The 15,545-nt window shown below is 36.7% G+C and overlaps 1 protein-coding gene across 5 annotated transcripts in view; it reads right to left on the bottom strand.

Moving 5' to 3' along the window:
* The window catches only part of LOC150082893 (AP-1 complex subunit gamma-1-like), a 489,084-nt gene that overhangs the window by 325,943 nt on the left and 147,596 nt on the right, over nt 1–15,545 (bottom strand). For all 5 annotated transcript variants that reach the window (XM_090377666.1, XM_090377665.1, XM_090377663.1 and 2 more), the window contains exon 7: nt 3,112–3,207. In XM_090377666.1, the coding sequence (XP_090233792.1) occupies nt 3,112–3,207 (96 nt within the window). The remainder of the gene's footprint in view (nt 1–3,111; nt 3,208–15,545) is intronic.

Here is a 15,545-nt window from a genome sequence, read left to right on the forward strand (position 1 = left end):
TTTGGTATATCTTCCAAAACCAATTCTTTAGGATCGTTTTGTAGCCACAGCAAAATGTGAGCATGCAGACTGCCACAATGCGGGAACTCTATAACCCTTGAAGAAATCGATTACTTTGAATTTTCCAAAAGGATTGTACCTTTTCGACTGCAGTATATGCATTATAACGTCAATTAGCTTATTGAAGTACATTACACGTGTCACTGGATACTTGTTGACTAGCTTCGTATGCTACAATGCTGTCAATTCATTCATTGGATCGTCATCTTCTGTATCTTTGCAACTGTTTAGTTTGTGAAGTGTTTTCAGGAGATGTGGCCAGCAAACCTCTGTTGCACTCAATGTCAGAAACATGGTCGATTTACCAAGTTGTCTGATCATAGCAAAGACATCTTTCTTGCATTGAGACCATTAGTGTACAGAATTTGGAATGGATTTGAGAAATGTCAAGTTACTTTCGACACATTCTTCAGCAAATCTTTGGTCTTCTATCATACGTTTTGTTATGTTGGAAGTTTCTCAGACGCATTTGAAAGTGGAATACAAACCTTCGGTTATTCTCAAGCATAAAATTTTCATCGCCATGTATAGAATATGATGTGGCTTTACTCCTCGGCGATCTTTTCGTCTTATTTTGCCAATTGCCATCATAAACGGAGTAACACATAATCCATCTTTAAATTGACATGGATGGCCTAAGTATATCGCTGGAAACAATAGTTCCTCAGCATGTTCATCGTCAACTACCGACATCAGTTGATTGTGTTATCCAGGAGCAATTGCAAGATATTTGCCTTCATCCAAAAGTAAAGTGTGTTGCTGTGCCATCAGTAATTCGATGTCACTTTCAGACAACGCAATCTTCTCTACATTGTATACTTGTTTGCTGTTGGTAACGCTATGAAACAGTAGCAAGCAACTTACGATTGACTGTGATGTTATAACGTTTGTACAGAGGAGTATTGATTAAATACCTTAGCCGCAATTTGACCGTGTCTTTTCTCACATATCCTTACAAGTAAGTCTATTTATGAATCAAATGCTTCTTGATGTGAATGTTGAATGCATAATCATCGTCTAAAGCACGAGTCAAGTCTCTAACCATATTATTCATGTCGACAGGAACATTTAACCAACTGTTCAATTGAACAGTTGGTTAAATGTTCCACCAATTGAAACCAATTGAACCGAAACCAACTGTTCGCTTATACAATCGAGCGGCTGTAAATTCGATGGAAATGGATGATGTATGAAACCATTGGACTTGGACAATGACAGTACATTTCCCGATTCTAAGCTTGTGAAGCATGTATTGCAAAGCATAAACGATGCCACATTCTCTGCTTCTGGAAATTCATCTTCAAGAATTTGTATATGGTTTGGTAATCTCAAATCATTCTGTAACTACAGTCTGTCGCAAACACTGCAGACATCGGAACGAGTTGTTCAAAAACATTATTTAAAATTCTTTTGGAGCTAATGTATAACACTTTTGACGATCTTTATTTGCTGATTGCACTGTTCTTTTTGATGTTGATGGCCGGACATCTACCTCTTAATTGATTTTGCTCACATTTACACTTACAACTGTCTCTCTTGAGTTCAGCTGCCGACTTTGGTGATTACTTTTCACTGTTAGATTTGCGATTTTGTCAAAATCTTTGAACATTTAGTTGATGTAACTTTTGTTATCATCACAACTTAACTAAGTGAACCACAACCGCACTGCTCGACAAATTCAAAGTAACTGAACAAAGTAGTTATTTTAATAAGTTATTCAACACTTGAAAACTAAAAACCCGATTTGAAATCTAGTTATTTATCTTTGTAGAGCTTTGAAATGGCAACAATTTTGTTGCTTACTGTTTTTGTCTAACATTTATAGTTTTCAAGATATTGACAAAACAAACTTGAAAATTCTAGAATTTTTCAACTCTCAACTTTGCATCACTATTACTCAGGAACCATAAGAGCTACATCAAAATTATTTATAGTTTTAAAAACTACATTTCCTACTGAACAATATTGTTGCTTACTGTTTATGTCTAGGTATCACAGTTTAGAAGTTATTGAGAGTGAAAATAACCAAGGTGCAACGGTAAATGACCCCAAAATGTGAACTTTAGTTTTTTCAAAAAAAATTATATTTAATATCACGATTTCTAATTTTTTCTTGGATATTGGTCGATGGCATTATATACCTGACAAAATAATATAAAAATTGTTTATACTACTGTCTATTAGTTTTCGGAGCTATAACAGCAATTAGACGTTTCACTTTTCGTGACAGCCTGAACGCCGTAGGGTATCCCAAGCATAGACGTTATTCACATCAAAATACAGTATTACACATCTCGTTTTTAGACAAAGCTTATTTTTAAGACGGACAGGACTGTAAACAACCAGAAAGTACAAAATCTCCCAGCAAACCTGCCAACTAGCTTCACAAGAAAAGCCCTGGAAGTCACGGTTATGCAGCATATGCAGTTACTGCTCACAACAGTAACAGTTCATTGCAGTTTCTTATTGCAGCATCGATTAAGATGCTGAATAAGAAACATATAATTACAAAATGCTCTCAGGTAACTTTAGTTTTTGTGTTATCCAAATAAAACTGAATGTGACTGGGTGGGTTATTATTCTTCACCATGTTTCTTCAAGCCAATAAGCAAAGTTTCGGGCATCCTCTTCTTCTTCATCAACCCATGCACAGTACTTAGTACCATAGGTTTTGATACCTTTTGCGTTTAGGATTTTCATTAAAAAAAAAAGTGTTCCATAATGGAATGCTCTCAATAGTTTCTAACCTGTACTAAAAAAACCACCATACCTTTACAAATATTGTGCCAATTCTTAAAATGTACAGACCAGAGTGATCATAAAACAAAGAACTTGCAGTTCAACCACACAAATGAAAAGAACAATTTTTTTAAAATACTAATATGTAACATACTAATTAGTTGCCATGGAGACCATGAAAACTGGATTTTCAAGCTTTATCATTAGATTTCAGAAATCCAGAAAGAGTTAACATCGTTGTAGGATTTATCTAGGTTCTATTATATTCCTAGTTAACAAAAAGAAATAAAGCATTAAGTAAAAATTACTTACCTGAAGAAATGGATCACTCACACCACAGACATCATGTTCAGGTGAGTAACCAGCCATAATGAGGTTTTTCAAAATACGAACTAAATTTGGAAGTAGCTATAAACAGATACAATTATTAAAATATTCTTCTCAACATTATAGTTCTAATAAAATTTAAAAATAATGAAATTAACTTTAAAAAAAAAAAGCAATAAACATTTTAATACTTTTAAAGTCCAATAAAAAGTTTTGAATTTCATCACCTGGAATTCACTAAATGCAATTTTGATATTACAATAAGTCTAAATTTTCTGATTTGCAGTTGGAAGGAGAATGCAACTATGAAACTTGGATAAGTGTCAAAATATGATTTTGATTTGCACTTGTAAGCAAATATATTTATTAAGTAGACAGGGAAAACTTACTAAAGAACTAAAAAATTTAAAGCATTTAACTGAACATTCCAGAATTTGGAATGTACAGATCCTCCCCACTCACCTTATGTTAAACCTTGAGATTCACAATTAAGACAGCATATGTATTTAAGTAAAAATAAAAAATTAGCAACCACAAAGTGTAAATGTCAAATGGCCTCCAGACCAGATAAACCTGTAAATATGAAAAATGAACCAGCAATGAATTCAAGACAAAAGTTACAAGACATTCACCGAATGCCCAAATTTTTAGAATACATCCCTGGAAAGGCATCTCAGAAGAACGATAAATCATCATGTACTTGAGCCCAATCTATTTCTGGGTGAATATTTTGAACATTACATCATGAGCTCTCTTGAAATAGTAAATGACATTTTGCTCTCAACTTTTTATGGCTGTGAAAACAATGTAAATTTCATCTTTGAAAATGACACTGATGTAACTATAGTATTGACAAATGTGACCTTGGCAAACAGGTGTTACATGAAATTACTCGGGATAATTAATTTATAATTAAGATTATAAATTAATTATCATTATAATTAAGATTTTTAAAACATGATTAAGATTTTTATTATCTAAATCAATTATAATACAAGTCTGTAGCTTTTAGATTACTTTAGAATTATTTTATTTTATAAATAATTAATATTAAAAGTAACGAAATTAATTCTCTCTTTCTCTCTCTCTTTCTATATATATATACACACACACACACACACAGTAGACTCTTGATTTTCCGGGATAGATGGTAAAAAATAAATCCCGGGTAATCGATTTCCCGGTTAATCCAAAAATACAAAAGTCCCCGACATATGTAAGGGATAGGTTCCAGGACTTCTTACTTCGTCAAGTTTTACGTAACTCGGGAATGACTAATAACATATTGTTACTATATTATTATTGACGAATCTGAATTCATAACATAATCACTAATGACTAATAACATATTGGGTATGACTAATAACATATTGCTACCATATTATTATTGACAAATCTGAATTCCGTACGCTACTTGTTAATGTTTTGCTATTTTGATACATCCTTATTATAATGATTTCTTAGAGATTTCACAGATGCACCGTTTTCAAACTTTTGAATAATTTCAAGTTTTTGTTTAACTGAAAACACAACTCTTTGGCGATTACCCATCATTTTGGCAATTTCTAAAAAGAAAAAAAAAAAAACATTACTATAAAAAAAAATCCGATATTCCTGACAAATAACAAAACAAAATTTGTCCTTTTGCGCTGGAACTGAACACAAAAATTGACGTGACGCACTCTAAAATGGGGTGAACAAAGCAGGAATTGCAAGATACTAGGTACACTAATGACCCAATGACAACTAATAATGCCACTTGTCTGTCGCTTATACGTATTCTAGTTATTACTTGAATTTTATGATTTCTGGTTGATTTTTTTTTTTTTTTTTTTTTTTTAATTTGGAGTCTTGAAGTGTCCCAATTAATCTGCTTCCTGGTTAATCGAGAGTCTGCTATGCATATATATATACACACATATAGTAGAAATAAATTGGAATACCTGAATCATATGTAAAAACTACTGAAAGGAAAAAAATGACTGAAAGTAAAAATGTCAGGACAAATTAATGCCTACAGGATATATTAAACATTACATATGTATGCGAATGTAAGTACCAAGTTTCTATATTTTTAACTTTTTTTTTTTCCTTTTTTAATGTAAACCCCAAACACGAGAGAAATTAGAACCTACAGTACTTAGTACCGTTCTTGGATTGGAGGTTGAGAAGACGAAAGAAGATATTTGTTGACATTGGACTTTAACTTCTGTAGACTGCAATTTTCAGGAAATATGTATGAACGAAGGTTGTTCTACAAAACGGCAGTTGAATGAATAAACAAGGAAGATGAAAAGTTGGTTCTCTGAGTTTGAAGTTGGACAGTAAATGGATGTTGGCTGGTGGCGGCACGTGTTCGGAGTATTTTGAAAGAGAGAGCAGGAATTATAGAAGCCAATTCAGAAGAACAGTGCCCATGGAAGTATCTGTAGAAGAGAAATACAGACATGTCTATGAGACAGCGAGTGAAGAGACTGTTAGAGATGAAACATTAATTAACCTAACTGCCCTCTTCTGAATGGAATCAAGAAGCCTGAGAGAGGTTTTGGGGGCACCACCCCAGATGTGGGAACAATATTCCATGGCAGGGCAGATTTGCGATTTATACACAGTGAGCAGCTGTTTGGAAGAAAAGTAATGCCGAGACCAAAAGAGAAAACCAAGTTTTTTAGATGCAGAGGAAGCAATATTTGTAATGTCCTTGTTCCAAGAGAGATTAGAAGTCAGAGTAATCCCCAAAAGAGATATATCATTTTGCCTACAAATCGGAGTGTCACTAAAGATAAGCATAGGAGCAGAAGAATCCTTTTTGCGAGATATAAGACAAGACTGAGTTTTAGAAGGGTTGAAATCAACTAAGTTGTCTTTGCCCCACTGGAGGATTACCCGAAGATCGGCATTTAAGGAATTGGTAGAAGATTTTCGAGAAGTTGAAGCTGATTGAGCAGGACAAGGTTTCTCAAAATGGAAAGTGGAATGTAATGTGCTATCATTGGCAAAACTATGGACAGGATTTCCAGTCAATGGAAGAAGGTCGTTAATATGCAAGAGGAAAAGAGTGGGAGAAAGAACTGAACCTTGGGGGACACCAGCATTAGTGGAGAAATTAGAAGACAGAGAGCCATTTACCATCACCCTCAGTGAACGATCAGAGAGAAAACTGGATAACCAATTACTAAAAACAGTTGGCAAACCATAAGATGGAAGCTTGTTTAGAAGACCTTTATGCCAAACATGATCGAAAGCCTTTGAGATGTCAAGGGCAACTACTCTTGTTCCACTGAACCTTTCCACTAAATTAGTCCATAAGTGGGTAACATAAGCCAGAATATCACCAGTGGATCGACACTGACAGAATCCATACTGGCGATCGTTGATCAGACGGAAGGTTTCTAGGTAGTTAAGAGTTGGCGGTTAATTGATTTCTCCATTACTTTAGAAAGAGTAGAAGTAATTGCAATGGGACGATAATTGGATGGGAGGGATTTGTCACCATTTTTAGGAACTTGCTGGATATGAGCAAATTTCCAAGCAGAAGGAAAATCACATTTGGAATAAGAAAGTGAAAAAATGTGGCAAAGAATAGGAGTAAGTTCAGGAGCACAGGTTTTGAGAACAAGTGGAGAAATACCATCGGGACCTGGAGTTTTCTTAGCATCAAGATTCGTCAAAATCCTTCTGACATCCTTTTGACGGAAGACCACAGGAGGCATTGAATGGAGCGTGTTGGGAATGGTTGGAGGTGTTTTACCAAGATCATTAATACATGAGCTGGAAGAAAAATGGGATGTTAGCAGGTCAGCTTTATCCTTGGTTGAAGTCACAAGAAAACCATCTGGTTTGGACAGAGGTGGGAGCAGAGATGGGCAAAAGTTGTGGCCAATAGCTTTGGCAAGAGACCAGAATGTTCGGCTACCATTAGGGCAAGAAGCAAGTTTTCTACTCTTATCCTGTTCAAACTCTAGTTTGGACTGATTAATAACTGCTTTACAATTGTTACGAGCTTTGGTGCAGGCAGAAAATGAAACTGAAAAATTAGAAACAAGCCAATTACAATATGCAACATTCTTCTCTTGAACAGCCTTAGCACATTTATTGGAAAACCAAGGTTTAGATAAAGGACGAGATTTTAAAGTGGAGTGTGGGATAAAGGATTCCATTCATGCAAAAAGTAATTTCACTGAGCAAACGTTGACATCAGAAGTTTTGAAACAGCAATCCGACCAAGGAAAAGAAAAGAAATCTCGCAGGTCATCCCATTTTGCATTCTTGTAATGCCAAACGACACAGGGTTGGGAACAGCCATGAGATAAAGGCTTCAGTGGAGAAGAGAGAATCACCAAGTTGTGATCTGAAGTGCCTAAAGGGCCTCTCACTTTGACCGTGTACTTAAAAGGGTTGTTTGTGAGAAAAAGATCAACTGTGTTGGCTGTATGATTAGGATCGTCCGGTATTCTTGTAGGTAAATGAACAATCTGTGCAAGGTCATTAGTAATTGCAAAAGCCTCAGCATCTCGATCAGCTGGGTCGATGTGACTAGAAAACCGAAGCCAGCTGGAGTTGTGAACATTAAAATCAATAAGAAAAATTACCTCACTGTTAGGAAAGTTAGACAGGAAAAAGTCAAGCTGTAAAGAAAGGAAGTCAAAGAGCTCCAAGTATTAGTGGAGTTGGGAGAACAGTAGTGACAACAGATGAATTTTACACAATGAGGTAGAGAGATTTTAAGCCAGAGAAGATCAAAGAGAGGAGATTCCAAATTCCAAGTCTCTGACGGAGAATATCAGATCAGACATATGCAAAATTACCCACCTTTGAGGCGAAAGGAATCATACACCGAATAATTTGGGCATCTGAGATGAGCAGTAGTTGAATCAATCGATAACTGAGATTCTGTCAGAAAAAGTACATGGGGTTTGGCAGACTGCAAGTGGAAATTGACATCGTTGAGATTAGAATTGAGACCACTTATATTTGTGAAATGAATTAGGAAGTGCTTGGGAGGTTTAGATCTTTTCGCAGATAAGCTTGCTCTATTAGTTTGAAAATTCATGGTGTATTCAATAGTAAGAAAAAGTGGGTGGGACATGCTGTATGAAGTAATGAAATTTTTGGATATGGCGTACACATGGTAAGAATATACCCAGATCCTTGACATAACATGGCCTCGACAATGCTCCCTGTATACACACTACTCGGACTCCCTCCAGTCACAATCTGGCAGAGTAGAGGTAGCAAGATTATATACTAGCTGACCCGGAAGCCTCTGAGAGAGTTACCAATACGTTCGGTCCAGTGTACTAACTATCGGCCGGCCTGCAAACACCGTTTTAGAGCTGCACCCTCGAAATGTAAGGAATATTGGATCTTGCCACGATGTTCATCATAACCTCAAAAGTCATCAATCATACTGCATGATGGAAGAGATAGGGAGATAGGGTTGACCGGAACTTAGCTCTAGAGACTAAACATGGGTTCACCACTTCAAGCCTCCAATAAGCAAAGTGGTGGTATTGCACAGGTTGATGAGAGTCATCTACCACCTAGATATAGTCTAATATTGGTGCGTGTCCATGGCACAAAAAAAAAAAAAAAAAGGGAACCAAATATCGACCATAACTAGCAGAGTCTTACTTAATCTAAGTACCAAGTTTCTATATTTCTATTTAGGTAGATTAAGTATGACTCCACTAGTTATGGTTGATATTTGGTTCCCTTTTTGGGCCATGATCACACACTAATATTAGGCTATATAGTTAAATATAAAAATATAGAATTATAGAAACTTGCTACTTAAATATAATTTGTATTAATATTAAATTAAATTCAGTAAGTATAATTCGATGTGAAAGTTACACAAGGTGCCAGTAACTATAAGGGTGAGGAAAGTAGAAAAAAAGAGTAGTAGAATGTTAATATCCTAGAGGTTATGATGAATTAAGTAAATTAAGGGCTGAATTGCCAAGCCAATATAAAATGGGGGAACTGTAAAGTAAAATTAGTACAACAAAATATTAATAAAACGCAAATAAAAATGAAAATGAAAATAAAAATGGTAATAAATATGAAAATAAAAATAAAATGAAAATGGTATAGCTGTCATCAGATATGAGGGGAACAATTTTAGTAAATGGTAATGCAACAATTTTAGTATAGGTAATGCAAAAACACTTGATGACTTTTGAGGTTATGATGAACGTCGTGGCAAGATCCAATATTCCTTACATTTCGAGGATACAGCTCTAAAACGGTGTTCGCAGGGGCCAGCCGCTAGTTAGTAAACCGGACCGAAGCTATTGGTAACAATCTAGGAGGCTTACGGATCAGCTAGTGTATAATCTTGCTACCTCTACTCTGCCAGATAGTGACTGGAGGGAGTACGAGTAGTGTGTGTGCGGGGAGCATTGTCGAGGCCACGTTATGTTAAGGATCTGGGTATATTCTTACCAAGGGCACGCCATATCGAAAAATTTCATTACTTCATACAGAATGTCCCACCCTCTTCTTACTATTGAATACACAGTGAATTGTCAAATTAATAGAACAAGCTTATCTGCAAAAAGATCTAAACCTCCCAAGCACTTCCTAATTCATTTCACAAATATACGTGGTCTCAATTCGAATCTCAACGATGTCCATTTCCACTTGCAGTCTGCCAAACCCCATGTACTTTTTCTGACAGAATCTCAGTTATCGGTTGATTCAACTACTGTTCATCTCAGATGCCCAAATTATTCGCTGTATGATTCCTTTCGCCTCAAAGGTGGTACTTGTGCATATGTCCATTCTGATATTCCCTGTCAGAGACTTGGCAATTTGGAATCTCCTCTCTTTGATCTTCTCTGGCTTAAAATCTCTCTACCTCATTGCGTCAAATTCATCTGTTGTCTCTACCGTTCTCCCAACTCCACTAATCACTTGGAGCTCTTTGACTTCCTCTCTTTGAAACTTGACTTTCTCCAGTCCAACTTTCCTAACAGTGAGGTAATTTTCCTTGGTGATTTTAATGTTCACAACTCCAGCCGGCTTCCGTTTTCTAGACACACCGACCCACCAGGTCGAGATGCGGAGGCTTTTGCAATTACTAATGACCTAGCAGAGACTGTTCATTTACCTACAAGAATACCCGACATCTTTTTCACACAAACAACCCTTTTAAGTATATGGTTGAAGTGAGAAGCCCTTTAGGCACTTCAGATCACAACTTGGTGACTGTCTCTTCTCCAATGGAGCCTTTATCTCATGCCTATTCCCAATCTCGTGTTGGTTGGCATTACACAAATGCAAAATGAGATGACCTGCAAGATTTCTTTTCTTCTTTTCCTTGGTTGGATTACTGTTCAAAACTTCTGATGTCAACATTTGCTCAGATCGTGTCAGTGAAATTATTTTTGCAGGAATGGAATCCTTTATCCCACACTCCACTTTAAAATCTCGTCCTTTATCTAAACCTTGGTTTTCCAATAAATGTGCTAAGGCTGTTCAAGAGAAGAATGTTGCATATCGTAATTGGCTTGTTTCTAATTCTTCAGTTTCATTTTCTGCCTACACCAAAGCTCGTAACAATTGTAAAGCAGTTATTAATCAGTCCAAACTAGAGTTTGAACAGGCTAAGAGTAGAAAACTTGCTTCTTGACCTAATGGTAGCCGAGCATTCTGGTCTCTTGCCAAAGCTCTGGCCACAACTTTTGCCCATCTCTGCTCCCACCTTTGTCCAAACCAGATGGTTCTCTTGTCACTTCAGCCAAGGATAAAGCTGAACTGCTAGCATCCCATTTTTCTTCCAGCTCACGTATTAATGATCTTGGTAAAACACCTCCCACCATTCCCAACACGCTCCATTCAATGCCTCCTGTGGTCTTTCATCAAAAGGATATCAGAAGGATTTTGACGAATCTTGATGCTAAGAAAGCTCCAGGTCCTGATGGTATTTCTCCACTTGTTCTCAAAACCTGTGCTCCTGAACTTACTCCTATTCTTTGCCGCCTTTTTTCACTTTCTTATTCCAAAGGTGTTTATCCTTCTGCTTGGAAATTTTCTCATATCCAGGCAGTTCCTAAAAAGGGTGACAAATCACTGCCATCCAATTATCGTCCCATTGCAATTACTTCTACTCTTTCTAAAGTAATGGAGAAATCAATTAACCGCCAAATCTTAAACTACCTAGAAACCTTCCGTCTGATCAACGATCGCCAGTATGGATTCCGTCAGTGTCGATCCACTGGTGATATTCTGGCTTATGTTACCCACTTATGGACTAATTTAGTGGAAAGGTTCGGTGAAACACAAAGTAGTTGCCCTTGACATCTCAAAGGCTTTCGATCATGTTTGGCATAAAGGTCTTCTAAACAAGCTTCCATCTTATGGTTTGCCAACTGTTTTTAGTAATTGGTTATCCAGTTTTCTCTCTGATCATTCACTGAGGGTGATGGTAAATGGCTCTCTGTCTTCTAATTTCTCCACTAATGCTGGTGTCCCCCAAGGTTCAGTTCTTTCTCCCACTCTTTTCCTCTTGCATATTAACGACCTTCTTCCATTGACTGGAAATCCTGTCCATAGTTTTGCCAATGATAGCACATTACATTCCACTTTCCATTTTGAGAAACCTTGTCCTGCTCAATCAGCTTCAACTTCTCGAAAATCTTCTACCAATTCCTTAAATGCCGATCTTCGGGTAATCCTCCAGTGGGGCAAAGACAACTTAGTTGATTTCAACCCTTCTAAAACTCAGTCTTGTCTTATATCTCGCAAAAAGGATTCTTCTGCTCCTATGCTTATCTTTAGTGACACTCCGATTTCTAGGCAAAATAATATATCTCTTTTGGGGATTACCCTGACGTCTAATCTGTCTTGGCACAAGCACGTTACAAATATTGCTTCCTCTGCATCTAAAAAACTTGGTTTTCTCTTTCGCTCTCGCCGTTACTTTTCTTCCAAACAGCTGCTCACTGTGTATAAATCGCAAATCTGCCCTGCCATGGAATATTGTTCCCACATCTGGGGTGGTGCCCCTAAAACCTCTCTCAGGCTTCTTGATTCCATTCAGAAGAGGGCAGTTAGGTTAATTAATGATTCATCTCTAACAGAGTCTCTCCACTCACTTTCTCATAGACTTACTGTGTGTGCTGCATGCCTCTTCTACAGATACTTCCATGGGCACTGTTCTTCTGAATTGGCTTCTATAATTCCCGCTATCTTTCAAAACAGTCCGAACATGTGCCGCCACCAGCCAACACCCATTTACTGTTCAACTTCAAACCCACAGAACCAACTGTTCATCTTTCTCATTTATTCATTCAACTGCCGTTTTCTGGAACAACCTTCCTTCGTACGTATTTCCTGAAAATTACAATCTACAGAAGTTCAAGTCCAATGTCAACAAATATCTTCTTTTGTCTTCTCAACCTCCAACCCAAGCACGGTACTAAGCACTATAGGTTCTAATATCTCTCGTGTTTGGGGTTCACATAAAAAAAAAAAAAAAAGCAGAAATAAATATTGATTTTTTTTTTTTTTTTTTTTTTTTTGATTTGGTAGTTGTTGGCGCATCGGCTTCTGTGGCCATATTGCACCTCCCAAGGTTTTTTTTTGCAGTACTTTGATCCGAGCCCGAGGCGGGAATCGAACCAGCGACCTTTGGGTTGCCGGGCAGGTACTTTACCCACTCGGCTAGCCCAGTCGGCATAAATATTGATAAATGATTGGGTATTTCATCAGGAGCCTATACCTGACCATGTATCAGGAATTGCGTTTCTATACTTGTCCATAATAGTAGAAGAAAAGTGAAAGGCCAAAAAGGAATGATATGAAATTAGCACTTTTTACTACAGTATGGAAAAGGTAATCCCGATGCAGTGTAATATATTTAGGTAAAAATAAGTATTGAGTTGGGGTAAAGATGGTTAATATCAATATGTTTAATATAAATATGTGCAATTTAGTGTCTTTATTCACCATGTTACTTATATCTCTGAAATGATATCACTACATTTTTGGACATAATGTCACCTGATTATTTTTCCTTGGTTTCCTTTACTATTATTTCCATAGTAAATTCACACCTGATTCTACCTGTGGATCCCTCTAGTTTTATATACTGGTAGTTCCCGACTTTGAGTTAAGTTGTTCCTAGTGTGCACTCGTAAAGTGAAAATTCATAAATTGGGAATTTATTTCCCATAAACAATGTTAAAAATAGGAGTTACTTTCTCAACAATGAAATTAGTTAGCTAATTAGTTTTATGTTTAAACAATGATTGATTTATCCAAAGAAAGGAAAACGAAGTCTGTAAAATGAAGTAAATTATAATAATAAAGAAATTATTTATGACTTACAAATGTTAAAGAATGTTTATTCTTCATCATCGACTAAATGCACACTCGCTGATCACTCATTATTGGCTCAGAACTGATTGGTTCGTTGCACAAGGAGTCACCTGATTATTATTATTATTAGCTATATGGTGCAAGGAAGCCCGAGGCTTATGCTACACCAGCCAAAAAAAAAAAATTTCCCGAGTTACCCTGAGAGAGAGAGAGAGAGAGAGAGAGAGAGAGAGAGAGAGAGAGAGAGAGAGAGAGAGAGAGAGAGAGAGTGAGTCAAAAGTAGAAGGGAATCACCAAGAAAGATGATATCCAGCTCAGGACCCTTGGTGTGCCAAGCCCATACTCACCAGATCTGATCCCATGGGAACATGTGGTACAAGATTTATAACGCAAAAGTACAAGTGATGTTAACAAATTAGTAAAGAGATCGGATCAATCATGCGAAATCATCATTTTGCAATCCACCATAATACGAAGTTATTTAAAGCATGCTAATAACCATGAGAGTTCATTGACAGCAAGATATCAGTAAACAGCTCAAAAACAAAACTGGATGTAATCAAAGATATCTTTTATATAAAATGAATATTGTTTGAAGGATTTATCGAATTTCTTAATATATATACATACAGTATATTTGACTGCATACGAAAAGCTTTTGAACAAAGCGCCGCTTCCTGTAAAGAAAAGTTGCAATCAACTGCAGATGAGAACTACGAGACTGCGCAGAAGTAACTTAGTCTTTATTGACTGCTGATATTCGCTTTGAGACAGAAATAAATATCTAAGAAAATTTTAAGAAATAATTCTTAATATATTTTTAGTGCTATGGAAGAAAAAAAAGTTACTGTAATAATTAAGTTTATAAAAGCACTAATAATTAATATATATCCAAGGTAGCATTCTTTAAAAAAACAGAAAAGTGGATGTGAGATAGACCCAACGTTAAAATCACGGCATGCAATGCCAAAAGAACCCGTCAATAGAGAATAAGCCGGAACACAAAACCCACAAAATGACAGCAAATATTCACACAGGAACCACGTAAAAGTGGATACAACAAATGCTACAAGGAAAAGACCTTTTGAACTTTATTGGAATGGTTTTTTGAACCTATCAGACCATCCCTATAATACAAACATTCCCCACCCTACCGTTGAGTGACACCAGAGGAGAACACGAGTTCGTTACACAAAGTAGGAAGTGTGTAGTTACAAATATGTTCAATGCTTCGGTTGCTACAAATGAAGCGGGGGGTGTACCAAAACAGCCTAGAATAAAATTTAGCATGAAGAAATTTTTACGTGTTTATTTGGTAGTCTTTTTAAAATATCCTTTACTTGAAGAACAATGTACCGATTCTATTTCTAGGTTGCCTCCTGCTGGCCACTTCTTATGACATTTTTGTGTGGATCTTTCCATATCCCATTCAAATTTCTATCCACGCAGCCTCTCTTTCAGAGAAGGAAACATCTAGAAATCGCACGGTGCAAGATCTGGGCTTTACGACATTCAGTACTGAAATAGGATAGAAATGTCATGTGCTGACAATTTTATTAGTGCAAACACATGCATTGCAGAGATGCAAAGTCCACCCAATCTGAGCACAATGCTTCTTCCAAATGTATGCAGGGACAGATGCTCACAGAATACCTCTGGCTAATAATAAAACCAATCACAGACAGTGAGCTGCTTCAACTAATGTACAACCCTTCAATGACTCGTTTTTTTAAATGCCCAAATATATGAACATCATAGGAGAAGTGACTCCAGCGTAGGAGAATGTCTAATCGTATTCTACTTAAGGCAGTTTTGACTGGATTGGCTATATGTGAAGGAGCAACATGTAAACCAACTGTTTTCGAACTATGACATGACATACATTGCATCATCTTTAGATGACAACCCTCTGCACTTAAAATCCGCATAAGATGAGTCATGTTGGACTGGAATCTGATATATTTTATAACCTGGCACAACTGATCACCTGCTCTCAAACTAGTCACTTGACTAAACTGATACCATGGTCTACCTTGCTGACGGGATATATGAGTGGCGCAGAATAACACAACATTTTCAAAACCATTATAGTG

The sequence above is a fragment of the Mastigoproctus giganteus genome, chromosome 7 (assembly GCF_048544385.1).
Source record: "Mastigoproctus giganteus isolate SK-2022 chromosome 7, ASM4854438v1, whole genome shotgun sequence".
Lineage (NCBI taxonomy): Eukaryota > Metazoa > Arthropoda > Arachnida > Uropygi > Thelyphonidae > Mastigoproctus > Mastigoproctus giganteus.